Genomic DNA, 19,402 nt, shown 5'->3' with positions numbered 1-19,402 from the left:
AAGTAATAAACACCTTTTAATTTGTTAATTTATATGTTGCATGTTAAACAGGTACGACCTCAATCAACTGGGTCGCTAAGCTGTATTGGACACCGCAAGAAGGAACTCACTTATTACATTTCCATAAGAATGGTATGGTTTTACAAAATTTAATGTTTTGTAAAGTTATAATATGTCACAGACTAAGATTAAATTAGCAGACCAAATGTTCGCGAGAGAGCAAAATAGAAAATTTCGTGGAGAAAAAAAATACCAAAATTACGGAAATCAAAAGAGTTGTCATTGATATTGTTTACAATAAACCCATCATTGAGTAGATGGTGGGTATTACAGGGCACAACAACGACACCATTATTAAAACATCTTGAAAGGGAAACACTTAAGACTCTAAAACTCGCAAAGCTAAAAAACCAAATTCAAATGTGTTGTCGTTAGTAACAGCTTGACAATAAACTCAACATCAAGTAGATGGCAGAGTACGTCATTACTACGACACACTTATTAAAACATCTAAAAGGGAAATACTTAGACCTTAAGAACAATCTAAAAGTCCATCAAGATAACACAGGAAAAATAGCTTAGTAGCAATCTCGATGTGAATTCACTTATTTCAAATTTATTCTTTTTCAACTTTGATCACCTTCTTCAAGACCAATGAACCTGGTGTGCCATTCTCAACCCCTTCAAATGGAAAAGCCCTTTTACTGCCAGCATCACCATCCTTTTTGTCAGCTGACACATTATCATTTACTTCAGTAGTGTCTTGACTTAGATCGATAACAAATGAAGATGTAGTTCTGCTACAATTTTCACCTTCTGCTTCCTCAAACTTGTTATAGAGATCCTGATTAAAAAAATATTGTATTTTATATTTTAAATAAAAAATGTAAGAAACAAAGTGAAAATAAAAAATTGTGGTTTTTATCAAACCTGCGCAACCCCTGAGGTTCCTATGACACTTGTAGTATCCTTCAGTTTATCTTTTCCTTTGTCAACCTGCATTATCAACATATAATTTAAAGAAAAATATCAGTTGCTTAAAATTATTTCATTATACAGTTAAACTTAACTATAATTTTCACTATAAAGGAGATTTTTAGTTGGTATTAGACCTCTGAGCAAGAGTTCTCGAATTTCTGCAACATTTCTCCATCAGGTACAACTCTTTTGACCCTATAAGACAACCTAAATCTAGAACTGCTACCACTTGGAACTTCAACTTTGAATAGAAACTTCTTCCCAACCAAGTCAGTGATATCCTTGGGTACAGTTTCTTCTCCTGGAGTCTGATTCATTTTGAGACGGGAAAAAAACATGTCATTATAAATTCATTTTGATAGGTCGCACTACGCGTCCTAATTGTTTAACTACACACATAGTTACCAGGTTGCTAGCTTCAATCAATTCAACACAACTTTTTTTCAGCAATAGGGTAGCATCACGGTCAAAAACGACAAAGGTTGACATAGCTGTGTCATCCTTGACACGAAGCTTCAAGCAAAACCTATGACAAATGAATAAATGTACCATAGTCAAAGAAATGAAAATAAATGTAATAAGGATATATTAATAAATAATTTCAAACTTTGACCTTGGAGTCACATTAACCACATGGCGATCACACTTCTCGCAAAAATACATATTGTCTGCAGGATAGACCTTTTTGTTACACTGACATGCAGAATACCACCAAGTGCTAGAGTCAACCATGCTATCAACAGTGGCAGCAACAACATAAGCAGAACCCTAAAAAAATTGGAGTCATCAGTATACAAAGGAAATCAAATAACTACATTGGATAACATAATAAACAGAAAAGGAAATATGATAATTACTTCGTTGCAATTCTTCAGGTCAACAATACTTGCTCTTGGTGTCAAAGTTAGCATTTCCTCTTCAAAGGAAACCTTATATGTGTCCCTCAGCTCAGTAACCACCATTGGTGGAGAATCTTCATTTGCAGCCACGCTGATAACAGTGTAGAAAACAATAATTATGTAAATCTATTATCTAGTAGGTTACAAAGGATAAAAAAATGCAGTAGTGTTATTATTTTTTACCTAGCCCTAAAAGCCAAAGCTTCAGGAATTTCAGGATTGAACAATATCTTTGTAGCATTTATTGAATTTTGCAAAACAGGTTTCCCTAAAGAATAAAAAAAAAGTATTGAATCAAATCAAACTAATACAATATTAAGCTACTTTACAAAGCCAAATGCAACAAATGAAAACAACGTGGATACTTTGGAAGATTTTGGATTTTGCAAAAAGTACAACGACAACAGCATTGGTCGAGTCCCCGGATGCTAGGAATGAGTTCAGAACATCCACATATTGTCCAAACAATGAACACTGAAACCTATAACTGAACAAAAAAAAGTAATATTAGATATGTTTAAACCTAATATGTATAACATAAACAAATCATATTGTTCATCTGAACTACCCATTGTTGTCGAGCTCAATGACATTAATTTTTGAACTCACGCCATCCTTGACATACTCCCTTTCCTTGCCAACAGCGGTTAAGACCCCAATCACATCTGATAAACAAAACCAAGTTATTAGTACAAAATTACAATTAAAATGTATATTTTCAAAAATAATCAATAGACAAAATTACTAACCGACTAAATAGTCACGGTCAAAACCATCTTCAAATATATCAGCAGGTGTTGTGAAATTATAGATAGTTAATGGAACAACACCACTATCAGCTCTCTCAAACTTAGTGTCGTAAATAATATCAATCTTAAAATTGTGATGTGTGGTCTTATATTCCCCCGTGTTTTTTACAACATTAAAGAGAGAAACATTATAAACGACACCCTCTTTGAGCTGTTTTTGAAACCTATATATCAGTGTCTTCTTGGCAGTTGCATGAATTCTGTTACCCTATATGTATACATAAAATCAAAACGATTTAGTGCAAGTAATAATATATAAAAAAAAAAACACAACAAAAATTCATAATATTTTAATCAACCTCACGATCTTGCAAAACCAACTCGAGTGAGTGGGATTTCTGAGGATTCGAGAACTCAGGCACAAGCCACATTCTCACAACCCTCACGGTTAACACCAAATTGTGGGCTTTTTCAGTAACATCGGAGATCAAGGCGTTTTTGGCCATTTGAAAAACAAACAGAGACAGAAAAAAGATGTGATGGAAAGTGAATGAAGAATCATCCTATTTATAGTACAATTGGGAACACGGTCTTGTCAAACATATCAATTATTGTAATTATTGTATTGTCTCGTGATTTTTCCAAGGTCAAAATTACACAATAAAACAATAATTGTAATTATTGTATTGTCCTTCATTGTAATTATTGTATTGTCTTTCATTTTGTTTGACTCTGTAGTCAAGGATGGTCTTCAAACAAATTAAAACAACGTTGATTAATTTTCATAGTCATTGCAGCCATGTGACTAATTTTCCAAAATTTTAATTTCAAAGAATCAGGAGACAAAACAATTTTCATATAGGAATATTAAAGGTTGATTTGAATATACCATTAAAACAAAGTCTCACCTTTGATACTCATGGTGTCTATTAAGATGGAAAAATTTAGTTTTTTTTTTAAAAAAAATATTTTGTCAAAAAAAGAAAATATGGTGCTAAAACAAAAAAAGTCGGTATGAATCTTGCGTTGAAAATTAATTAATTTATGATTTCAAATACCTATCAATATTTCCAACTAATTGAGGAAGCAAAATTATTTCATGTAAATTGCTTTCATTATCAATTAAGTCATTACTTTACAATTTCAAAGGAGCATGGTCTTCATATAAATCAGGAAGGAAAAAAATTATGTGATACAACATAAATCTTTAAAGCACTAATCGAGACATTAATTTAGTATCAATTTTTTTTAGCTTGACTTTTGTAATCAGTAACCAAAACAACCAATCAAGAATTATCAAACACTTCCTTCAAAAAAAAAAAAGAATTATCAAACACTAAAGCAGTACTAACTCTAGCCCACAATGTTAATTTAACACGGTATACTATTATGTCAGATTTTGATAAAATATGTGAATAATAAATTAATTAATTGCAAAATAACTATTGTTGGTCAAATAGAGTTAGAATTCTTAGAATTATTGTCCTGTTAAAGATATCAATTATTGTAATTATTGTCCTGTCTCTTGATTTTTCACAGGTCAAAATGATACCAGAAATAAAATATTTTATTTTGTTTGATAATAAAGATAATTCACTTTAGTCTATGGTTCTGATTTTTTTTTTACGCCAAAATGATTATAATATATTGTTAGAATATGTGCCTTCTTTTTTTCAAATAAAAAACTAATTATTTTATATGCTAGATAGACATATAAATTATTGTGACTCTTATTTTTTCTGAAAGGATTTTCAAAAATTATTAGAATTACTTTTTTTTTGTTTTATCTAGGATTTTCAAAAATTATTAGAATTACTTTATTTTTGTTTTATCAAACAAAAGCAAAACAAATATTTTAAATCACAACAGATGAAGCAGCATCATAGAGAGAAGAAGCATTATGTAGAATTTTTTAAATGTAATATAATACTGCTTTATGTAGTTTTTTTTTTTTTGTGGTAGTTGCCTTAAGTAGATTAGTGCAAGCAAAGTTGTTAAATATAAGATAGAAATGCCAAGTGGCACAATTGCATATGTGGACAGGCTAGATAGAAAAAGCATTTATTATTGGCCATTGTAAAACATTTGTATTTGTATATAATATAGATAAAAGACAAGAAAATCTCAAGAATTTTAAACATAAATACGACCCATTAGATTTTTTATGCTGTGAAAAGTCAATTTGCTGTTCCATTCATAAACAATAAGAATCATTATTATTATTTTTGGGATACTTTATTACCACTCGTTATTTCATCTCACTTTTTGGATGCTCATTTGGTGAAATTTCATAGGTATGTACATATAAACTAGCGTGAGTTTTTATAACCTGCGTGAGTTAACTCATGTTGCGTGACTTAAATCACGCATGTGTAAAATTAAGTCATGTTTGATTTACACATGCGTTAGTTAACTAACGTAAGGACATTTTTGGCATGGTTGTAGGACGCGAGTGAAAAGTGCAGGGTGAAAAGCAAAATTTTATGTTTTTTTGTGATCTTCTCGTTGAAACACAAATGCATACCTTCTTTGTTTGCTCAAGGACTACAAGTTGTTGGAAATTAATTGACATTCATGACACTTTTTAAATGCTACTCCCTAATGCTAACAATTTTTTTTTTTTTTTTGATAAATCCTAATGCTAACAATTTTACGACAACGTTGTTTGATTTATTTGACAGGTTGGCAACACAACAATTATTAGTAGCAATTACTATATGGAGTTTATGGAAGAGTTGTAACACTAAACTATGGGAAGCCACTAACACCTCTCTCTCTCTTCCATAGTCACATGAGAGGTACAGAATGAAGATCATGACCATTCTTATACCGAGCTAGAGTTAGACATGATCAAATGTAATGTGGACGCCGCCTTTTCCAACAAAAAATCTATCTTGGGGTGCGATGTGTTTTTGAAACTCTACATGATTACTTTTGTTGAGCAAGTCAGATCATTCATACTCTTCTACCACCGCTCTAGAAGCCTAAGTTATAGTCTTACTAGAAGCTATCAAAGTGGCTATATCAAATGGAATGCATGTTGTTTGGTTTGAAACTGATTTCAAAACATTATCTCATGGTCTCGCCACCAACAATCTCCCCCTTAACGAGTTTGGTGACCATGTGTCTCAATGTAGAAGTTTCATATTTAATAGAAATTACTTTATAGTGTCGTAAGTTCGGAGACAAGTAAATAAGGTCGCTCATATTATTGACATCGTTATTTCACCCCCAACCCCCTATATTCTATTATGTACCACCTACTTTGTATCAATTGATTTTGAATTGAATGAATTAGCTTTCCTTTTGCTAAAAAAAATAAATTCATTTCAGATGTTGTATCCTTATTTATTAATTTTGTTAAGTCTGCAACAACTAAACCTAATATTTTCCCTCCTAATACTAACCCTAATTTTTTTAGGTTTTGTTATTTTTACGTTTTGTTACATCCCTCAAATATTTTAACAAGCAACAAATTTTACTACTAGGAAGGGATTTACAATTTATGCAAATTTGTTTCTGTCATATCTAATTGTTTTGGATTTTTTTGTTCTTCTATTCTTATATAGTTTATGTATAAGTTATTCAACTTACCATCAATCTAATTTATTCGGCCATAATTATGTTAGTTGTTTTGGGAGTTAAACATATTACTATAACAAGCAGTGGTAGGATGATTTACAGTAGGATAGTTGACGTATGATAATTTACAAGAAAATTATCATTAAAACTAAGTGCACAATATAAATGACATAAATATAGAATCATGACAGATATTTTAAACTTACATATAGAACTGATAGGAATCAAAATACATTTTCTTTGTTTCAGTAATTTATAATTTGTGTGGTGTTTTTGCCAAAATCTCTTTCATTAAAAAATTATAGATTGCTGCTGAATGTCGCTAAAAATATTTTGAATCAATTGCACAGTCTGCTTTTATAGTTCTATTTAAAATTATGACATTAAAATTATAAGTTGAGATTGTACTATAAAATTTTGCTTTTGTCTACTACATTTATAATGTCCTAAAAATATTATTAACAGATGACAATGAGGACTGTATTAACACCACTTCAAATGTAGTGTATAAGGAGATTTTCCAAAATGTGTGAAGAACCATTGTATGTTCTTAATTCTTTTATTATCTATGTAATGGATCATATCACAATATATTAGCTTATCCATTTTTTATGATCCGGGCGGTAGCACGGGTAAAAGTTCTAGTGAATACGTAAATTTCAAATAATGTGGGAAAAATTACATACTTTAAAATAACAAATATATTAATGCACACGCCACAATATATTTATTATTCTAGAGCATATTTTTCCCATATTATTTGAAAATTTCCCAATCTTTTTCCACATTCATATTGTTTTCAAAGATTTTCTAGAAAACCTCTCAAAAAAATGAAAAAGATATTTCTCAACGTAAATGTGCCAAAGGTCTTCAGATGTTATATTTAGACATCTCTTATTACTTAAAGTTAACCCGTAAGAAATATTTTGCCCTAGATTTACCCTAATTTCTCTGCCTAATTTTACTATATTAACCCTAGATTTCATTTAATCAAAATGTTAATTGTTATGGAAATCTCCTATTGTTATGCAAAGCAAAATAAACAGATTGCTTCTATTTTTATGCATCTCTTTATTACTTAAAGTTAACCGTAAGCAATATTTTGCCCTAGATTTACCCTAATTTCTCTGCATAATTTTACTATATTAACCCTAGATTTAATTTAATCAAAATGTTAATTGTTATGGAAATCTCCTATTGTTATGCAAAGCAAAATAAACAGATCGCTTCTATATCTTATTACTTAAAGTTAACCCGTAAGAAATATTTTGCCCTAGATTTACCCTAATTTCTCTGTCTGATTTTACTATATTAACCCTAGATTTAATTTAATTTAAATGTTAATTGTTATGGAAATCTCCTATTGTTATGCAAAGCAAAATAAACACATCGCTTCTATTTTACTAAAATTCAGGTTGATGTTTAGTTACTCTATTTGAATGCTATGTAATTTAAATTTCTAATTTGATTTTAAATTGTTATATTTGTGTGACAACTATGTTTGATTTCTGTGCAAAAAAACTATGTTTGATTTCATCACACTTATGTAGCACCTATAAAAAAAATTAAAAGCTAACAAGCATTTAAGATGAATTCCATTTTGTTTCATTAACAATGTTAGTTATTTTATTTGTTTGTTGAAATGGATTTTCCTAAAAGCTATAATGGTATGAATGCTTAGTTGTTTCATTTGTAATGAGTAATGACTCTCAATGAGAGTCAAGGTCAATTAGTATAGGCGTTTTCGTCCCTCTTTTTTTACTCAAACGCGGAATTGATCCCCCATTGAAAAAACACTCAGTTTTAGTCGTTCTTTTAGATTTTTAAACTTAAAAAAATGGTACGACTTATATGTGAACTATCTTTTATTTTGGAATAATACATTTTTTTTGACAAGTATTATAGACAGACGAATTGTTGTCTTTTTAGTCAATAAGACTCGTGCGGAGCACGGGTCAATGGTCTAGTTTCACATTAAAAACATGTCGAAATTGTGTTTCCGAAAGCTCCAATAAACACACCAACAAAAATATACCATATCAAATGCAGAAGAATTAAGAGTTAAATTCAAACTCCATCAAATTTCTTCAAAGTTAAGCAAGTAATCAAGTAAGTGCTTAAAATTCTTAATCATACACATTGTTAGTTTTCTAGGTTTAAACAACAATCAACTATTGTTTCGAAGCTAACGATAGTTAATTGCCGTTTGAGACATTTTAGTCGGTTTAAAATGTTTGTGAGCAAAAACTAGGTGTCTAAAGAGCAATTTTCTTTGAACATTTTCTTCTCTCCTCTATAAAAAGTGGGTTGATATTAGTCCATTATGACTTGGCCCATAATGAAGTTGAGTTCAAGGTCAAAAACGACGTCGTATAAAGCAAATCTCTTGTTCAAATACACAAAACGGCTGAACTGAACTTAAGAGTCTTATCATTTCCAATGGCATTGTTACAAACTTGTCTTCCATCTCTCAAAATGGCCACAATTTCCTCTTTCGCTCTCTCCTCCAAAACCCTAACCCTACCCTATCACCCCAAAACCCCAAGTTTCAACTTCAATCCTCTCTCTATCAAATCCAAACCCAATTCCCGAAACCCTATCCGAATTCAAGCAGTATTGGATGAAGATTACTCTTCAAAAAGAAGCAGTAGCAATGAACAGAGAGAGACAATTATGCTTCCTGGTTGTGATTACAATCATTGGCTCATTGTAATGGAGTTTCCTAAAGATCCTGCACCCTCTCGTGAGCAAATGATTGATACTTATCTTCAAACTCTTGCAACTGTCTTGGGAAGGTTCTATTTTGCCCCTTTTGCTTCTAATTTTGTTTTTCATTTCTTATTTCATAATTTTGAATAAAGTTTTAATTTTTATGATATTTTTTTTGTTAAATGAAGATTTTGTAGTTGTTTGTAGGTAGTACATGGGTTGGGGTTACGTTATTGGGGATAATTGTAGAATTTTTATTGATTGTGTTTTAAAGGTGAAAGCTTTGTTTCAATTTGGAAATTGGAATGGACGTAGATATTGTATATTTTATTAATAATCTAGGATATATAGCAATAGTGTCGGTCACACATAAATATTTTGTTTAGACTTCAGCATGGTTCAAATATGACTCAACTGGGCTACTATGAAATGGAAGAATATTCTAGGTGTGATTTGTGATAGAAATGTATCAAATGTTTCAGCGAAAATTTTACTGCAATTCAATGAAACATACAAATATTATTTGAGAGTAAATGTTGTGTAGTAAAGAACTAACAAAAAAGTAAATTAAGTGTTTTAAATGATTGGTCACGGGTCACCGAAGACAAGACATGATTAGGAACAGAATCATTAGAGAAGTAGGGTAGTACAAATTACGGTAGTCTCGTTTTAGGTGGTTTGGAATGTTCGCAGAAGACCTATAGAAGTATCCTTGAGGATGGTAGACCAAATGAAAGATAGTTCAATATTTAGAGACAAGTTGTGACCAAGGAAAATTATGGTCCAAGCCTTCTAGAAAGGTTTCAAGTTAAATCGCATACTATTATATATGGTTCTTATTAGGGCATTGTGCCTCATGTGATCCATGTAGTATGTCTCTGGTAGGGTGGGCATTGGATGCAGACGTGAGTTTATAGAAGCTACTAAGTGGTAGCTTTCATGTTAGAAGTAAAAATATCTACGGAACTGCCACTCTAGACGTGAGTTTGAGAACTTAGACATGGAACCTAACAACCTAGTAGGGCGTCCCATCTTGTGGGAAAAGAATTTGGTTATTATTGTAAATAAAAAGTTGGTTGGTGAATGGTATACAATGGTAATAATGGATTCTATTTTGTGGGGGACTTGTATGTGGAAAACAATGGATTTTGTTTTGTTCAACATGGTAATGATGGATTCTTTAGACAAACCTGTGCAATGCTGAATACAATAGTAATAGATGTGTTTGTGGTTGTGTATCAGCATGGAAGAAGCTAAGAAGAACATGTATGCCTTTAGCACCACAACTTACACTGGATTTCAGTGCACTGTTGATGAAGCAACCTCTGAGAAATTCAAGGGTAATGTTTCAATTCGGATTGTCTTGACAATCTTGTGAAGTTTCTTGGTGAATTATTGCTCTTAATATCTTATTTATGCTTGTCCTGCTTATAGGTTTGCCTGGTGTTCTCTGGGTACTTCCAGACTCATACATAGATGTTAAAAATAAAGACTACGGAGGTTACTTTCTCGATTTTAACCTAATTTTTCATGCGCTCAATATTCTACCTCTTGAAAATCTTATCACTAAATATCAATTCTTTTAAATTTTAGGTGACAAGTACATCAACGGGGAGATAATTCCTTGCAAGTACCCTACTTATCAACCAAAACGCAGTGGATCAAAGAGTGACGGTAGAAGGTATGAGAGACGGAGGGATGGCCCTCCTGCTGCTGGGCGTCCAAAGCCAAGACAAGAGACAGCTGCCTCAGATTCATCCTCTACATGAGGTAATCCATTCCATTCTCTGTTCCAGCATGGATGTTACTGGTCTTATCTTTCCTGATATGTTAAGTTATACCTATATAAACTATCAATGATTCATATCATGGCTTACTTCCCGTCAAGGGAGAGTTAGGATTTTTGTCTAATAGGAAATGAGAATGGGATTCCTTTGAGATGGAAGTTCATTTGCTGGGTTTTTATCAATATGTTAATTCTTCCCCAACTGTTCTGTGAAGCTCCATTAGTTTTTCCCGTGCATGTTGTTAATTACATCTTATCAAACTCTACGATTACTTATAATTTACTTTTGTTGCAGCCTTCAGGTGATTTTCAGTTTTGTTTAGAGTAATTCCAAAACAAAGGATCGTTCCTCCTTAATCACGCGGCATTATCAAGCTCATATAACTCCTAGAAGCTGCTCAAACCCATATTGAATCCTCGCTAGATGCATAGTGTTATATAAAGTTTACAGCATACTCAAAAGGGCATGTCACAAATTATCTTAGGAATATGTGCTTTTGGACTGTGTGATTATTTATGAGATGTAAGACTGGTGTTAGGGTTGTTTGTAATTTGGAAGATCATGACATTTTGAACACATAAAGTGACTGATAGGAACACAACTATTGTTTCAGACAATGTGCATATTTAGCTCTAGGTGTCATGGTGCATAATTACACCAGCCATGATAAGCATACAAGTATGTATTAGCTTTCTTAACGGATTTGATAATATTTATGGCCCTATATGGGTATCATGAGTAACCATAGATGTGTTAGAATATGAATTTTTAAAAAAAGTCAAGACAAAATTCAATATTCTGCTTTATTATCTAATAGATACTTTTTGCAAAACTAAATTATATAATTTGGAGACTAAAATAGAAAACCTAAAACTATAATAACAGTAGCACAATACATGTTCAAACACAATTATAATGAAATAAAATTAGGACAATGAGAAATGCTAGCAACATGCATTTTAATACATAGTTTTCAATACATTCTCTTTGACTGGTTTAAATTCATATGAGATCCACCAAATTTATTATAGACATTTGGTGAGACTCATATTTATTTTAACCAATCAAAGAAAGTGTGTTAAAATGTGTGTGCTAGCATTCCTCTTGGGACAAATTATTTGGATATTTAAATGAATTTAGTAACTGTAAATCAGTTCATAAAAATATCAATCGAGATATTTAAGATTTATTGAGTGGATTGACATTTTTCAATTTATATTTATTCCTTTTAGGACAATTTATTTGGATATTTAAATGAATTTAGTAACTGTAAATCAGTTAATAAAAATATCAATCGAGATATTTAAGATTTATTGAGTGGACTGACATTTTTCAATTTATATTTTTTCATATGCATAAAATCTCTTTAAATAATTAAAAGACTCGAGCATCCCCCTTTCTTAAATATCTATCATTCAAGCATCTCCCTTTTGGACAATTTATATTTTTTCTTAAGTCTACTATTACTAAAAAGTTCAAATTATATCCAGCGGGGTTTATTTATATTCGCAAATTGGAGTCATTTTATCATCCTCTCATGGTTGAGTTTTAGTTTGGGGATTGCTAAATGCATGTAAAAATACATGTTACCAACCATTTTTTCTTTCTATCTCAAAACACATGTAAAATGAAATAATTCACCACAGTTAGCATTAACTTGACAAAACTACTAAAATTAAAGATTCTTTTTATGTCACAATCAGACCACCATGTTTTAATTGGGTCTGCAGTATCCATCAGCCAATAGCCATCGTTGATCATAATGTCTCCAATCATATACAATTGAAAAGCTAGTCCTAACATCAACCGTAAACAAATGCCCTGGCCCTTGCTTTGCTGGTTAGAATTGATATGTTATGTCCCATTAGTCCTACTTCATCTCCTACTCAAAACCTTTATTTTATTTTATTTTAAAATAACTGTATTTGAGCTTTTTTTTTTTTTTTTTAAATACAAATCTTAATGACTGGTAGTGATAAAATTTCAAGTAGTTTCACCTAATCTAGCTTATGTGCTAGGTTAATAAAAAGATTGGTGGCAACTCTTTAACTAGATATAAGTACTCTTTAAAGCCATGGATGACTTTTCTATGACTTTATGTCAAATGAACACTTGGTAAGTGTTGACACATGACACACATGCTAGAAAATGGGTTCCTCATGTGCAAAGTGGCATTCCAAGCATGTGGACAATTTAGCATAGATAAGAATTATGCGGTAGGTGGGGGAAGAGTTGATCCAAAACTCATGTCATAGTTGCATATGCAGTAACCACTTTTGAAGTTTTCATCTTCAATCTCTTATGAAGCATGGCCTACTACAACTCTTCCTATTCTGGATCTGATTATGGTGAGAACAATTTCAACTCTTATACTTTCAATTATGATTATGCTCAAGTTCCATCTTTTATGACTTACAATAGCTATGACTATAATCAACCAAATTATGCCTATGATTCAAGTTCATATTTTGCTCCTAGTAATAATTACCCTGATCATAGTTATAACCAAACCATAGCATATTCTGCCACAACTTTTAGTGATCCAAAATATCACGTGTATGATCCTAATTATGGTATGACTCAGCTTGTGCTATCTTATTCTACCTTGGAATTCAATGAACCTGCATTTGATGAATATGATCCAACACCTTATGGTGGTGGATATGACATTGATAAAACCTATGGTAAGCCTCTTGCACCTTCAGATAAAATTTGCTATCCTCGTTCTGGTTCAACTTCAATTCCAATTCCAACTCCAACTTCAATTCCAATTCCAACTCCAACTCCAACTCCAATTCCAATTCCAATTCCAATTCCTCTTCCTCTTCCTGTGGAAGAGACAAAACTTGATGAGAAAGTAATCAAACCTCAAAATGAAACCATAGACCAAAATGCTGTAGAAAAGCCACAGTTACAAGATAGTACTATAAAAGAAACTAGTGAGGCTTATGAAGGTGAAGAATCTGAAGATAGTGATTATAATTTATAATGAGGAAAAAGATGATGATTACAATTCAGGGTCTATTGATGGAAGTGGGTTTGGTGAGCGTGAGATTGAGATTGTGAAGGAAGTGACTCCTCCTCAATATCCTAGTGGATATGGATTGGAAACATTGGATATTTGTGAAAGCTTGTTTGGGACTTGGCCTTGTTTGTCAAAAATGAAGAGAGAAAATTGTTGTAATAATGTAGGCATTCATAGAGGAAATAATTGTGAGGAGAATATGTGGAAAGAGACTGCAGATTATTTGTTTGGGAGTCCATATCCATATGGTGGGAGAAGGGATGATGATTATGGTGGAGAACTTGTCTATGGCTATGAAAGGCATTGATTTCAATGATGAATCATGGTGAATGGAAGAATTTGAAGTTGTAAAGCTTGTCTCTGTTGTAATAATAAATGTAACAATTTGATTCAAAGAGGTGAAAAGAATAAATTTTCATGTTTACATGCTTTGTCCTGCAGTTTTAGTGTAATAATAAATGTAACAATTTGATTCAAAGAGGTGAAAAGAATAAATTTTCATGTTTACATGTTTACATGTTTACATGCTTTGTCCTGCAATTTACATTGAACATTGAATATATCATATTTTGCAATTCAAAAATAGCTAACTCTAGGGAAATTTTTTTACACCACATTCACAAATATGAATTCAGATGTACACATATTTTACAACTATTCCATTTCTTTTAAGAATTGGAGAGAATCTCTACTCCATAAAAATTAAGTAATTTTTATGGTGTCTGAAAATATACTTTTGGTTAATTTATGCCTTTTAAAAATATTCTTCTCAAAACATATGAGGTTGTTTAGTAGTAAGAGATAGAAAAGTAGAGTCCAAATCTATCATATTGTCATCTATGTTCTATATGATTTTGTTCTGAGTAGGGTGACAAAACGGTCCAATCAGCATAGTTCGCCCGCCCTTACATTTGTGGATCAACCTATTTAAAGTGGGGTTGCCAACTTAGATAGGTGAATTGAAACTCCCATCCCACACCATTTTTTAGCCGATTCAACATAAAATATCAACTTAAGTGGTCCAGCTCCAACACTTTAACTCACACATCCTAGAACTACAACTTAAACTATCTGACCCATTGGTCTGGACCTATTTTACCACCCTAGTTATATGAGTTCTTCAAATTCAATTCTTTGTTCATTTATACAAGAATAATAATAATGCAGTTGTTTGTTCTTCTGAAGCTCAGAGAAGCGTCGAAATTTTACAAAAGTTTTGGGGGGATTATACTAATGAGGAGCATGAGTCTAGCCTTGTTTGTCCATCAGCGCAGCTAACAACAAAAGGCAAAAGAAGCAAACAAATAGACAAGTTTCACCAAAAAGCACAAGTAGTGAGCACATACAAACTCGCTCAAAAAAGGGTGTAGTGAAAAGTAATCCCAAATATTTGTGATTAGAGGATTAGGATGGTTTGATACTCTAAGATTCCACATACCTGCTGTTGTGTCTGTTTAGATTTCTTTAGGGTATGCTTGCAGTCATTTGCTTTTTTGGCAGGCTCCTCTTTGCTTTTTGTTGCTTTAGGACAGCCTTAGGCTTCCCTTCTTTCTTGTGTAAATAGGTTCAGGCCTTAATCCTGGTTTGCATTTTATTTTCATTGCCTTGATAAAAAAAATACAAGAATAATAATAGGAAACACACACTTATACATTGACACCATGTTATATTTTATATGGTCCATCGAATTTTTTAAACAATTTTCCCCCACCTCGGTTAGAATGCTAGGAGCGTGTTGCTTGGCCCATCTGATGCCATATATGGTGCGTTTGATTTGCTAAAAAATACAAAAGATTATATATAACTTTTTTTGTGCTTTGATTGATCTAGAAACTGGTAATGAGACTATACAAAACATAAAGAGTGGACAAAACGACTATCATTGTCCCTCACTAAACCATGAGACAACTTTTTTGTCCAGAACACAATAAAAAAAAAAATACCAAATACTATATTTGCTATCCAACATACAAAAATATTACTATATCTCTCCCGGGTACAATTGCGCCGTGTCCAGTATATCATATCAGGATCTGGATCCTCTCAATCCGGCTATTTTCTCAATCCTCTCAACAATAAAATCCAAACATTGTATTAATCTAACGGATGAAAAACTGATAGAACAAGTTATTAAAACAAAACATGTTTCGCATAATATAACACAAGTGCACAACCTTATGTCGCACGAAACCATTCTCGCCGAAATTGTAGTGAACCGTTCTTCAATTGTTTTTTATTGATTTCTTAAGAGTTATTATGGCTTCTTCCAGTTTGTGTTTGCAAATCCAAATTGTGATGCCACAAAGCAATTTATCTTTCAACCGACTATATTCTTGTGATATCGCTAATTATTTGTAGCACTATACAATCATTTGAATTAAGAGGCCAACAACATCACCCTCAACATGTAATTTAACGTTATAGCAAGAAAATAAATAAAAAATTGAGTACAAAGGGACTGATCGTGTAGCAAAAGCTTCCAGTTAAAATAATGATAGCATTTATTTTCTATTATAATTAATAACATTCCAATTTTATAATATTTAATTAATTATGAGAGCAATTTTTACATTTAATTATAATGATATCATGTTTGTTATCATGTGCGCATCAAACACATGATAGGATTACTGTTTATCCTTATCATATCCTATCTCTATCCAGCTTTATATCATATCCTGACCATCAAACATGCCCTAAAAGTTGTAACATTTTCTTATAAATAGGACTAAATTTTTTATTTTTTTAAAAAATTATAATTTAATAAAGATAGGAGGGAATATTATTTTGTTTATCACTTTCTGTTTTACGAATCAAACTCACCTAGGTATAAGAGGTTACCAATTATACAAAACCCTAAGAAGCTTAACCAAATTCTATCCAAGATCGCTTAGAATTCTGTTCTTCTCCCAACACATTTTGCTCACGCTCAACCGAAATACCAAAAATACCCCTGCGTTAGTTAAGTAACACAACTGTTAAAATCTGTGCATCTTAACATGCGCTGCGCAACTTAACTCACGCTAGAAATTAACACTTGCGTGAGTTAACTCACGCAGCGATATTTTGAGAAGTTTAGTTAGGCACGAGCAAAATGTGTTGGGAGAAGAGCAGAATTCGACCGCTTAAGTATCTTAAGTTGGATTTTGTATTGATCCAACAATCTTTTTTTACTCTTGATCCAATACTCTAGGAAGCTAGGATTATGCTTTATAAAGATCTCTTAAGGACAAAAAGTAGTAATTAAAAGTCTTTAAAATTAAATTAACAAACCCAGTAATGAAGCTAGGGCCTTAATTTTGCTCCCACCATAATATAATCAGCGTAATTAGCGTCTAAAATCTTTTTAATTAATGCCTATGGCCACATTCCGCGCGCATGTTTACGTGATTACAGTGGATCCACTTCTATACTTTGCTTAAACTTATGAACTAAATTAACTACTACTAATCAAAGGAATTAAAAGAAGATCAAATTATCCTCCACAACATTCGACAAAGCATGACTTGACTTTGGTATAATACAATGATACCCCATCAAAAAGATGAAGACAAAGAGAAAGAATTGATATGATTGGTCCCATTCCAAGCGCAAATTAAGGCCAAAGTGCCAAAGAATAGTTAAATTAAAAATATATTCAAATCAAATTCATTTTCAAATATAAGACACTATCGTACAAATATATGTCACTATATATATAAAAAACACATTAGAAATCGTAAAGGCAACGTTGTTTTCAACCGGCATGATTAATTATTTTTATTATATAGTTTCTATATCCACCATATTCAAAATGATCGGTATCACCACCAAACAAACCAACTAATTTTCCTTACCATCATAATAATAATTGATTACTAAAATGTAACGTTAACTTTATTCCTTTTTTCAACTTTGGAGCTGTCTAATTTTTGTCACACTTGCTAGTCACATTACACAAAATTTGCCTCAGACAACAATCATAGATTGTAACGCAGGGTAGTTTGTTAATTTCACATGTACAGGCTTCTAGTCAAATAATCTATGTGAAACCAAACAAAAACCTAGAAATTATATCAATTGTCCTCTCTGACTCCCACTTCTAAATACCAATCATAGTGTTCAAAAATAGTGCTGTCACATGTTACCTTAAAAACCCTCTTAAAACCTTATTCTGTGTCTGTCCACATTCAAAAGCTCTACTACTTCATTAGCTTCTTATGGCACTCAGAATCAGATTTTTTGATGCAATTTTTCTTGTTGTTCTTATTGCATTTCCCGTGATAGATGCATATACTTCTCTTCAAGAGGTTCTTCGCGGCCATGGTTTACCGGTGGGGCTATTTCCGGAGAGTGTAAAATCATACAATTTGGATCAAAGTGGTGTTTTGGAAGTGAAGTTGGATAGTCCTTGTATTGTAAAGTATGAAACAAGAGTGTTCTTTGAAACTGTTGTTCGTGCTAATCTTAGTTTTGGTCAGCTTAAAGGGTTGGAGGGTCTTTCTCAAGAAGAGCTTTTCCTTTGGTTACCGGTTAAAGATATCATTGTGGACGATCCTTCATCAGGTCTCATTCTTATTGATATTGGTCTTGCTTATAAACAGCTCTCTCTTTCTCTCTTTGAAGATCCCCCAATTTGTAGATCCCAAGGTAATCAATCGCCCTTTATGAAATTGGATCCTCTACCGACAGTATGATGCGCTTTTTGTAGCACCATACTGCACGCGGTAGAGGATGCTATTTATTTTATTTATGCTTTGTTACTATAATTAGCAAAGGGAAAGCTTGTGCACATATAGAATTTGAACTTCGTATTTATTTCAAGAATTTATGAATTCATTTGTTATGCAGAGTTTTGATTTTAAATTTGAATGAGTATGTAGGCCTCTCAATGAATATGGCTGGAAGGAAGAGTGTTGGATTTCAAGATCAGAGATAGTTGATTGGTTGTTTATCTATCTGGAAAGATGGTTTTTTTTGTTCAATTCCCAGTTTTGTTTTTTTGTTTGTTTTTCATTAGAAATAATTATACTTTGTAATGTGCATAGATCTCATGACTCATGAGAAAAATAGGAAAGAAATTAGAAACTGATGGCGGTGTTTGTTGTAATTTCTGCAATTTTGTGTGCCGCTTTTATTACTAATCTTCAAGGAAAGTTGTTTCATTTCATGTCATATCTATAATTTTATTTCTTTCCCTTTTCTTTTAGTACTATAGGAGGGAAACTGTTCTTTGAAAGAAAAGCCTACTTGATTCTATACTGAAAATATTTAGAGAATCTACTAACTCTTACTGTTATTTTGATTTTGATGATTATTGGAACCAAATTTAACCATCCCATTTTGAGTGGTGAAAACCTTTGGTGGTCCATGTTAAAATTGAATGGATTCCCTGCTTGACTGCAGAAGATCTAAGTCATCCAATGTTGATCGGTGGTTTACCATATTTTTGATTTATTTATCGAGCTTTAAATCTAGACTGTTTGATTTCAATCAAACGATCTTCAAATGCATTGATCGACTGCTAGACGGTCAATGGGATAGACAAGATAAACATTGTGATTATAATCATTAAGGTTAGTCTGATGTGAATTTATTTATTATATATATATTATGCCATTTTGCTTAGTTGTGTAGTATTTTCTAAGGACTGAGAAAAAAAAAATATATATCAACTTGTTTGATTAGATTCAA

At 32.0% G+C, this 19,402-nt stretch overlaps 3 protein-coding genes and 1 pseudogene across 3 annotated transcripts; 3 read left to right on the top strand and 1 right to left on the bottom strand.

Moving 5' to 3' along the window:
• Nucleotides 1–260: 260 nt before the first annotated feature.
• On the bottom strand, nucleotides 261–3,135 carry LOC146943751 (replication protein A 70 kDa DNA-binding subunit B-like). The gene is made up of 11 exons (XM_085747734.1): nucleotides 2,986–3,135; nucleotides 2,627–2,894; nucleotides 2,446–2,542; nucleotides 2,243–2,364; nucleotides 2,061–2,145; nucleotides 1,836–1,968; nucleotides 1,592–1,746; nucleotides 1,384–1,504; nucleotides 1,113–1,286; nucleotides 931–996; nucleotides 261–844 (listed from the first exon to the last, which is right to left on the bottom strand). Exons 1-11 carry the CDS (start codon nucleotides 3,130–3,132, stop codon nucleotides 617–619), a joined length of 1,596 nt encoding a protein of 531 aa, XP_085603860.1. The 5' UTR covers nucleotides 3,133–3,135; the 3' UTR covers nucleotides 261–616.
• Nucleotides 3,136–8,629: 5,494 nt separating this feature from the next.
• LOC146943750 (multiple organellar RNA editing factor 9, chloroplastic-like) lies at nucleotides 8,630–11,446 on the top strand. Its single transcript, XM_085742020.1, has 5 exons — nucleotides 8,630–9,003; nucleotides 10,160–10,257; nucleotides 10,352–10,417; nucleotides 10,511–10,687; nucleotides 10,999–11,446. Exons 1-4 carry the CDS (start codon nucleotides 8,648–8,650, stop codon nucleotides 10,684–10,686), a joined length of 696 nt encoding a protein of 231 aa, XP_085598146.1. The 5' UTR covers nucleotides 8,630–8,647; the 3' UTR covers nucleotide 10,687; nucleotides 10,999–11,446.
• A 1,406-nt stretch (nucleotides 11,447–12,852) lies between these two features.
• On the top strand, nucleotides 12,853–14,153 carry LOC146943749 (uncharacterized; annotated as a pseudogene).
• Nucleotides 14,154–17,524: 3,371 nt separating this feature from the next.
• LOC146943748 (uncharacterized protein At5g01610-like) lies at nucleotides 17,525–18,878 on the top strand. The gene is made up of 2 exons (XM_085742021.1): nucleotides 17,525–18,358; nucleotides 18,592–18,878. Exons 1-2 carry the CDS (start codon nucleotides 17,929–17,931, stop codon nucleotides 18,645–18,647), a joined length of 486 nt encoding a protein of 161 aa, XP_085598147.1. The 5' UTR covers nucleotides 17,525–17,928; the 3' UTR covers nucleotides 18,648–18,878.
• Nucleotides 18,879–19,402: the final 524 nt, after the last annotated feature.

This window comes from Medicago sativa, chromosome 2 (genome assembly GCF_051527215.1).
Source record: "Medicago sativa cultivar Bolivia chromosome 2, Bolivia_mono, whole genome shotgun sequence".
Classification (NCBI taxonomy): domain Eukaryota; kingdom Viridiplantae; phylum Streptophyta; class Magnoliopsida; order Fabales; family Fabaceae; genus Medicago; species Medicago sativa.
This window is presented reverse-complemented; position numbering and strand designations above follow the sequence as displayed.